Raw genomic sequence first — 9,416 nt, 5'->3', positions numbered from 1 at the left:
CCTTTAAGATTTGTGGAATCCTAGTTCACACTTCTAGAGTATTATATTATATATTACTTCGTGGGAGTATATTTGTACGACTGGCACATACACAAGGCTGTATACGTAGTTCTCCTCTCAACCACCCAGGGGCGCTGTTGGCCCTCAGCCCACCTCCGCTCAAATCTGCAAACTAATGCCATCTCCGCGCATGCGCTGAGTCCAAACAGCCGAAGGTTTTTACCGCGCACGCGCGTTTTGTCGCCGTCGCTGAGCGTGCGCAGTCGCGGGTTGTCGGTTGTCTGCCCGTTGTTCCGTTCTGGTAATGTGCGGGAGCGGTGTGTGTGTCTCGGTGGTGTCATGCGGTAGGAGGGGATGTTATACCCTTAGGACGCGGCTTATCAAAGCCAAGCGCTACGTGGTTATAGAGTGACTGCAATTCCGTGTGGGGGGAGGGACAGGTAAAAGGTCAGTGGCCGGGGCCATGTTATAGGTGTGCAGGGGTGTCCGTTACTGGGCTGTTACATGTGTCCGGGAATTTCAGGACCCCACACAGCCTGGGACTGTGCCCCCCTTCTCTGTTATCTGGGGGACAGGCTGTGGATGGCAGGGGGAGGCAGTGGGCAGGAGGGGTACATTAGGCTAGTTTTACAATGGGGGATATTTATCAAAACTGGTGTAAAGTAGAACTGCCTTAGTTGCCCATAGCAACCAATCAGATTCATCCTTTCATTTTCCAAAGGAGTTGTCAAAAATGAACGGTGGAATCTGGTTGCTAGGGGCAACTAAGGCTTCTTTCACACGTGTGTTGTTAATTCCGGTAACGAGATCCGGCAGAAGATCTCAATACCGGAATTAAACGGATCTATTTTGATTTTGCACATCAGGATGCATCCGTTCCGTTGTGTGAAATCGAAACGGAAAAAGTGGATCCTTCACTAAATACATTAAAAGTCAAAGGTGACGGACCCGTCTTTTTAGGCTCCTAAAAAAAAAAACGGATCCGTCTCCATTTACTTGCATTGTTTTCAGCACTGGATCAGTTTTTTGTTTTATGACCGGAGGCAAAACTGCAGCTTGCAGCTTTTTGTGTCCAGTCACAGAACGGAATGCTACCGGAACGGAAGATATCCCGATTAGAGATGAGCGAACTTCTGTTTTAAGTTCGGCGTCTAAAGTTCGGCTTCCGGTTAGCGGAGGATCCCGATATGGATTCCGAATTCCGTTGTGGTCCGTGGTAGCGGAATCAATAATGGTCATTATTGATTCCGCTACCACGGACCACAACGGAATTCGGAATCCATATCGGGATCCTCCGCTAACCGGAAGCCGAACTTTAGACGCCGAACTTAAAACAGAAGTTCGCTCATCTCTAATCCCGATGCATCCTGACCTGAACTGATATCTTTCCGTTCAGAATGCATGAGGACCAACCAGATCTCAATATCAGAAAACAACAACGCAAGTGTGAATGTGGCCTAAGGCTACTTTCACACTGGCGTTCGGTGCGGATCCGTCTGGTATCTGCACAGACGGATCCGCACCGATAATGCAAACGCTTAGATCCGTTCAGAACGGATCCGTTTGCATTATTCATTTAAAAAAAAGTCTAAGTCAAAACGGATCCGTCCTGACTTACCTTGAAAGTCAATGGGGGACGGATCCGTTTTCAATTGCACCATATTGTGTCAGTGAAAAACGGATCTGTCCCCATTGACTTACATTGTAAGTCTAGACGGATCCGTTAGGCACCGCATCGTCAGACGGTCACCAAAACGCTGCAATCTGCGTGTTAGTGACCGTCTAAAAAAACGCAACGGAGACCAAACGCAGCTCAACTGATGCATTCTGAACAGATCCTTATCCATTCAGAATTCATTGGGGCTGAACTGATCCGTTTTCGGACGCTTGTGAGAGACCTGAAACGGATCTCACAAGCGGACCCAGAAACGCCAGTGTGAATGTAGCCTTAGCCAGTTTTCCCTTACACCAGTTTTGATAACTAAAAAAGTTATGGCTCAAGGAAGATGGGGAATAAAAATGAAAACACAAAAACGAAAAAACCTCCGGTAACCTAAGGATTAAAGATGGCACCCCCTCTGGAGTCCAGCGGGCGTCATAGCCACCGGGTGCGTGCTGTTTCACACAGCAGACCCCCGGAGGCTAATGTCTGTGACCAGCGCAAATGCTGATTGCAGTCATTTAACCCCTCAGATGCTGTGGCTATCTGAGAGTGCAAAACCTGGAAGTGCTGCCTGAACGGCTCCCCCATGTGGTGACTGTGGGAGCTGTTTATTGCCTGTGAAAAGCCAGAGCCTATACAAATTGTGATCCAATGATTGTATGTTATAGTCACCTAAGGGACTTAAAAGTTAAAAAAATGTAAAAGTTCAATTCACCCCTATCATAGGCACCGCCGCATGTGAAAACGCCCATACTATTAAAATATTTTAAAAAAAATTATCCCATGCGGTGAATGGCGTAACAGGTAAAAAAAAATAGGCAGTTCAAAAAATGTAATAAAAATTGATCAAAAAGTCATATACAACCCAAAATGGTATCACTACAATGTACAGATCGCCCCTCAAAAAATGATCCCTCACACAGTTCTGTAGATGTAACTATAAAAAAAAGTTATGGGGGTTAGAATTTGGCGATAAAAAGTTATTTTTTGCCAATGTGGTGTCTTTGTCATCGTACTGACGCAGGGAGTGAAGGTAACCGGTCAGTTTTACCGCTTATTGAAGGCTGTAAAAACTGAACCCATAAAACTCTGGTGGAATTGCGATTTTTTATTATTTTTTTTTCTCTCTCAGTTCAACCTCGTATAAAAAAAAAAAATCCCAGCTTCCCGCTACATCTTATTCAATATTAAAAAATACAGCTTGTCCCACAAAAAACAAGCCCTGAAATGGCTTTGTGAACGGAAAAATAGGGGCTCATGCACACGACCGTATGTATTTTGTGATCTGCAAAAAAACACAAATGACGTCCGTGTACATTCCGTATTTTGCAGAACAGAACAACCGGCCCCTAATAGCACAGTCTTATCCTTGTCCGTAATGCGGACAATATTAGAGCATGTTCTATTTTTTTGCGGAATGGAAATACGGACATACGGAAACAGAATGCACACAGAGTAGTTTCCGGGTTTTGTTTGCGGGCCCATTGAAATGAATGGTTCCGTATATGGTCTGCAAAAGAAACGGGACGGACATTGAAAGAAAATACGTTTGTGTGCATGAGCCCTAAGAGTTATGGCTCTGGGAAGGCAGGGAGTAAAAAACAAAAACCGAAAATCTGCATCATGTTAAGGGTTCATGCACATGAACGTATTTTCTTTCCGCTTCTGTTCCGTTTTTTTTGCGGACTGTATGTGGAACCATTCACTTCAATGGGGCTGTAGAAAATACAGAAGTTATTCCATGTGCATTCCGTTTCCATTTGTCCGCATGGCCATTCCGCAAAACAGTAGTGCATGTCCTATTATTGTCCGCAAATCACGGTCCGAGGCCCCATTGGGTCCGCAAAAAATACGGAACACATACGTATTTCATCCGTATTTTGCGGATCTATACTGTAGAAATGCTATTCCCAGCCCATATTGCTCATGTGTTTGGTGATTAATAAGTTACTGTTTCTGTAGACGATCCGCAAAAAACTGATCAAATACGGAAACCATACGGATATGTTTTGTGCAATAACGGAATGGAAGAGGACTTAAATCAAAGGAAAAAAAACTCAGATACGGAACAACGGATCAGTGAAAAACGGACCGTAAAACAACAACGGTCGTGTGCATGAGCCCTAATTCTGAGGATTTTCATTACGGATTCGCCCTTTGCAATGCAGAGAGTGAAATCTGCGTCAGAACAGACACAAATGCACCAGTGGATGCAGGTTTCTTCTGCAGATTTCACAGGGTGGGACTGGGGGAACAGAAAGTGACGGGAGATGTAAGGCTTTGTGGTGTAGCAGGGTTGGGACAGGATGTGGGCACAGGCAAGGGGGGGGCACTAGGTGGATGGGCTGTGTGGGTGGAGGCGCAGGAAGAAAATGGCGGTGTGTGGGACGGGGAGACAGTAGGTGAGAGAAGCTCTGTGGGAAACAACATGAGAATACAATGAATCTCGTGCAAGCTTTAGTGTACCCGCACACAATGTGGACTACGCATGTTTTTTCTGCGCAGATTCTTGTGCAGAAAAACCACAGTAAGGAGAAGTAGTGGTCAGGCTTGCGCCCTGCCACTCAATGGGGGTCATGTATTAAGACAGCATACGCCAGTTTTTGGTGTAAAAAAGTCTGATAACCCGTTTTGCAATTCTGTTAATGCTCATGCGACAAAATAGTGGCTCATGTTACGTTTTCCTGCTGCCCTCGTGGTGAGGGCGGAGTGGAGGAGTGTCGGGGGCAGGGCCTTCAACCCCGGAAAATTTGCTATTGGCATAAATGACGATGGAAATCTCCGGGGATCTGGCATTAGTGCCGGGATTCTGCCAGACAAAAAAAAAACGCTGCTTTCTTCCGTATGTGTTTGGCCGAATCTTGGCACTAATGGCAGAAACAGGACGGATCCCTGTCGGGTCCCATTATAATCAATGAGGCCCAGCGGTTTCCAGCTACGGTGGATGCAGTGAACGCTGGCAGGCTGTTTTTCTACCAGAAAGGTTTTTCACTAGTGTGAAACTAGCTTTAGCAGCGTGAAGTAAGGAAAAAAAAAACAGGCTCATAGGTCTGCATAGCGAGTACCACCGTGCCCTCGGCTGCCCGGCATTTGGAACATATCCAGCTCCTAGGTCAACGTAGAGAGAAAAAATATTTTTGTAATAAAATATTAAATTGTGTAAAGGCAGGAAGGCTATTTGAATAATATAAAAAGATATATACTCCGCTCTGCTCCGTCCATCCCACTTTGATTCCCTGCCTGCAGTGGGGACATACATATGGGGATAGGATGGCATTTTAATACCCATTATTGCCTCGTGCCCACAGCATTATTACACCATGAGTTATGGTTACCTGAGAGTCCTGTAATTCATCTGATGGAGAATAACTACAGCCAGGTTGCTCTTTAAGAGACTTATCTCGACAGTCCTCATACAGTGGAGGAGATTGCATGTAAATGCTTTTCTCACCTCCACTGACAAGCAGGCAGTTATCAGGAAGGAACCATTTCTTCCTCATAATTGTCTGCACGTGTAAATGCGCCTTAAGATTGCCTGCCAGTCCTAAAAATGATGGACTTGAGGCCCCTTTGATATGATCGTTTGTGTGGTCACCTAAATCATCGTTTGCCAGCAACAGATTGTGGAGGAGATGGCTGCACCTCACTGACGAGCAGGCGATTGCTGGGATGGATCGCTTCCTTCCGGACAATCATCTGCGAAATTGTGCAGTGTGAAGGGGCGTTTAGCCACCAGTGCTCTAATGTGTAAGGGGGCCTTAACAGTTATAGTCCATGAGAATACCATGAATCTCGGGCAAGCTTTAAGGTTCCTGTACACAATGTGGATTGTCGTGCAGAAAAGACGCAGAGTAATACAGTTCCAGCAAAGTGTATGAGAACAGACAAATCTTATATTTACTTGCTTTTTTTCTTCTGTGCGGAAATTTAGAAATCCGCAGCATCTCAATTGTTAATGCTGTTCTTTTGTATGGATTTCCCCCTTTTCAATGGTAGGGTGAGACCTACAGTAAGCCGCACCAAAAACCTCAAGTAAATCATGGTTTTTGGTGAGAAAACGCACAATAAGGGCTTGTTCACACAGCAGTTGCCGCATTGCGGCAGGTCCGCAATACACGGGGCACCAGCCGTGTGCATTCCACATCAGGTATGCGGACCCATTCACTTGAATGGTTCCGCAAATCCGGAGATGCGGTGCAGAACGGAACCCTACGGAAGCACTACGGAGTGCTTTCGTGGGTTTCATTCCCTGCCTCCACACCGCAAAATAGATAGAACTTGCTCTATCTTTTTGCGGAACGGACGGATCGCGGACGGTCGGTGTGTGTGTGCATGGCGGACTGCAATTTGCGGTCCGCAGCACATGGTCGTGTGAACAAGCCCTAAACTGTACAGAAATCTGTGCAGATTTTCTGCTGGTAAACCCGCACCCATGTGCACGTACCCTTAGGCTACCTGTACACGTTGCAGATTGCGCACATTTTTTTTCTTTGGATTCTTGTGTGAAGAAACCGCAGCGTAATACTATACTACCAAAGTGAATGAGGATAGACAAACCTCATGTATACTTTGCTTTTATTTCCCCCCCCCCCCCCGTGCAGAAGTTGAACTTCCGCGTGGATATAGATATCCGCAACATGTCGGTTCTTTTGTGCTTATTTTATTCTTTTCGAAGCAAGGGTGAGATCTGCGGACAGTCCACCAAAAAACGCGCGGTTTTGGGTGTGTAAATGCACAGTTATTCACAAAAAAAGAGTGGATTTTCTGTTTAGTAATCCGCACCCGTGTGCCGGTAGCGTAATGCAAGGGAACGTCTAGGATAGAGGTGAAAATAAAAATGACAAGTGAAGGTGGTGAGTGTGATTTGGTTTTGTGACCTATATGCAAAGAGGTTTCTCCCAAGGAAGAGAACAAGCTCACTAGCGCCACCTCTTGGAAGTGGCCACTGATGAGTCAAAATCCGACTTTCTAACAAGCCTTAGGATTTGAAAAGGGAATATTGCCAGCCAGGTCAAATTTCCATCCATAGACGGCTGTTTCAGGGTGCTTGCCCCTCGTCAGTATGGATGCTGGCTGCCTGCGATGCCTTACATGCAGCTTGGGCAGGGTGCAGAATCTCCTTAAAGAGACCAGTCCTGTATGGAGACTGCCTGGAAGCACGCCATGGCATGGAGACTTATTGGCAGTGCTCCATGGGAAATGATTATGCAAAGAGGTATCTCCCAAGGACAGGAACCATCTCGCTAGCACAAGATGATTCTGTGACATGAAAAGGTCACAAATCCCCAATGTGTTTGAGATTAAACGTATTTAAATATTATAGGAGCATTGCACAGAGTACTTGACAATGTTTAACTGAGGAATATGTCCGTTTTCTATATCAACAGGGAGTACATTGAGTAAGAATAAAGAATGTCACTGATGGTGCGATTACAAGGTCTTCCACCGTCTGCAGACGCCATTCACATTCGAGATTTCTTTACCGGATTGAAGATTCCGCAAGAAGGTGTTAATATTATTGGTGGGGTGCATGGAGAGGCGTTTGTTACATTTGAGAACAGCTATTATGTTTCCGTGGCTGTTATAAGGTCAGGACAACATCTGATGGGTTCTCCTGTCCACATTTCAGCTGTATGTGAGTCTCAGTCTGTCCCCGGTTATGTCCGTGTATCGTTTAGACCCTTAGATGCGACACTTTCTGATGTAAAAAAGTTTTTCAAAGAGTTGTCTGTGGAAAGTGTTCTTTTCTTAACAGCAAACAGAGTGAGGAACGGCGACGCCCTTATAAAATTCGGAAATATAATCGACGTCCAAAAAGTCCTGTCAGCATTTTCGTCACCTAACAATAAAATCCCTATTAATAAATTCAAAAATCTAAAGACCTTTACCGTCCTAACTGCAAGGAAGTCACATGAAACGGAATGGGTCCGGTGCTGTGGTAAGAAGCTTTGTAAGAAGACCAGTCAAGCCAGTTCAGCTTGCAAGCTTAAACCAGAAATGCCCAGTGCTAAGGGCCCCACAGTTCACATTCGCGAGTGTTATGCGCATCTGGTGAATGTAAGTCCTCGGGCCAAACGATCACACATAAGGAAGTTTTTGCACAACCTTGTCGTTGACTCTCAGATAACATTTGTGTACGATAAAGGTGGCAATAGACTACGGGAATGTTTTGTGATGTTCGGAATAGAAAATGATTACGTACGGGCCCTGGAGTTGGACAAAGCAGTCTTCAAGGGTCATCGTTTGCGAGTGTTGCCCGTCTCCAAAGAAAGTATGATGGACATCATTCAACGTAGGAAAGAAATGGCCCCAGGGAATCCAGGTGCGGAGGAAGAAGCGACAGATCCGAACACAAAATACTTATATGTAAGAAACTTTTCAGCTTGTGTGGATAAATGGGATGTGCTCGCCTTTTTCACTGGGTTTTCATTGACCGAAAAGGACATATGCCTGTTGTATGATAATAACGGGGACAGTCTCGGTGAAGCTCTTGTCAAATTTGCATCCAAATGGGAAGCGATAAAGGCTGAGAAATTAAACCACAAAAGATACCAAGGCACAGAGATCCTGTTGAGGCGCATCTCTCGGAAGCAGCTGAAATGTTTCAATGTTGACTCTTTCCTGAACCATTCGACAGACATGTCGGACACAGAGGTGACTGGAGCAGATGTATGTGTGAGCGAGGTGGATGACTCGCCGGAAGCCACCTCGGATAATATGCAGTGACTTAAGTGCACCAGGTGGACTGTGGACATTCATTGGGTTGTGCACGAAGACCACACTTGTAAGGAAATGAATGCATCTGCTGTTCTGACTGATTCTAGGTTCCTTTTGTTGGAGGTTCAAAATAAAACATTTGTTAAAAACCTACATTATATGCCAAAAACCTGGCACACAAAGTATTAGAAATCCAAAGTAATATAGTGAAGATGTTCTGTGCATTCAGGATGGAGCTGGTAAATTGCAGACCGCTGACACAAGAGCAGATATGGGAAATTGGCATGTCAGTAAGGTGTTGATTCAGAATGAAAGGGGTTGTGCAATGGCTTAATATTGATGGCCTGTCGTCAAGATGGGTCATCAATATCAGATCGGTGGGGGTCCAACCCTCGGCACCTCTGTTTGAAGTGGTCATGCAAGAGCTGCTTCCTTTTTAAAACTACCAGTGCGCTGCCTTCTATGCAATGGCGGAGCAGTGTTATTACAACTGCTTGTCCCATTTACTTGAGGATAGGTCATCAACATTAAGCCACTACACAACCCCTTTAAGCAAAACCGCAGGGAATTTCAATGTGTTATTTAAAGTGCATCTGTCATCACGTACCAGTAGGTGAAACGTCGGCCACTGTACATAAGGGTCTGATGCTATCTCTGGTATCGGCATAAGGGTCTGATGCTATCTCTGGTATCGGCATAAGGGTCTGATGCTATCTCTGGTATCGGCATAAGGGTCTGATGCTATCTCTGGTATCGGCATAAGGGTCTGATGCTATCTCTGGTATCGGCATAAGGGTCTGATGCTATCTCTGGTATCGGCATAAGGGTCTGATGCTATCTCTCTGGTATTTCCATATCGGCAATCTAGAAAAAAGGCTGTTTATAATATGCAACTCATTTCCTAGGTGCAAGAACGGTGGTGTTGTTGCACCTAGAGGCTCTGCCCCCTGTCTACTATGCCACACCCCCACCGCTGTGACAGACAGGCCAGGCAGTGAAAACCTATTCACGCCTGGCCCTGAACTCTCATGGAAGC

At 45.5% G+C, this 9,416-nt stretch overlaps 1 protein-coding gene across 2 annotated transcripts; it reads left to right on the top strand.

Moving 5' to 3' along the window:
• The first annotated feature begins 232 nt into the window (after positions 1-232).
• On the top strand, positions 233-9,036 carry LOC121000697 (RNA-binding protein 12B-like). 2 transcript variants are annotated; one of them, XM_040431292.1, is made up of 2 exons: positions 233-301; positions 7,051-9,036. In XM_040431292.1, exon 2 carries the CDS (start codon positions 7,076-7,078, stop codon positions 8,387-8,389), a length of 1,314 nt encoding a protein of 437 aa, XP_040287226.1. In that variant the 5' UTR covers positions 233-301; positions 7,051-7,075; the 3' UTR covers positions 8,390-9,036. The 2 variants fall into 2 exon arrangements, with proteins under 2 accessions (XP_040287226.1, XP_040287228.1); XM_040431294.1 differs by having other exon boundaries at positions 277-344.
• The last annotated feature ends 380 nt before the right edge of the window (positions 9,037-9,416 follow it).

Source organism: Bufo bufo, chromosome 5 (assembly GCF_905171765.1).
Source record: "Bufo bufo chromosome 5, aBufBuf1.1, whole genome shotgun sequence".
NCBI lineage: Eukaryota > Metazoa > Chordata > Amphibia > Anura > Bufonidae > Bufo > Bufo bufo.
Note: the sequence above shows the minus strand (reverse complement) of the source record. Positions and strands in the feature narration are given on the sequence as shown.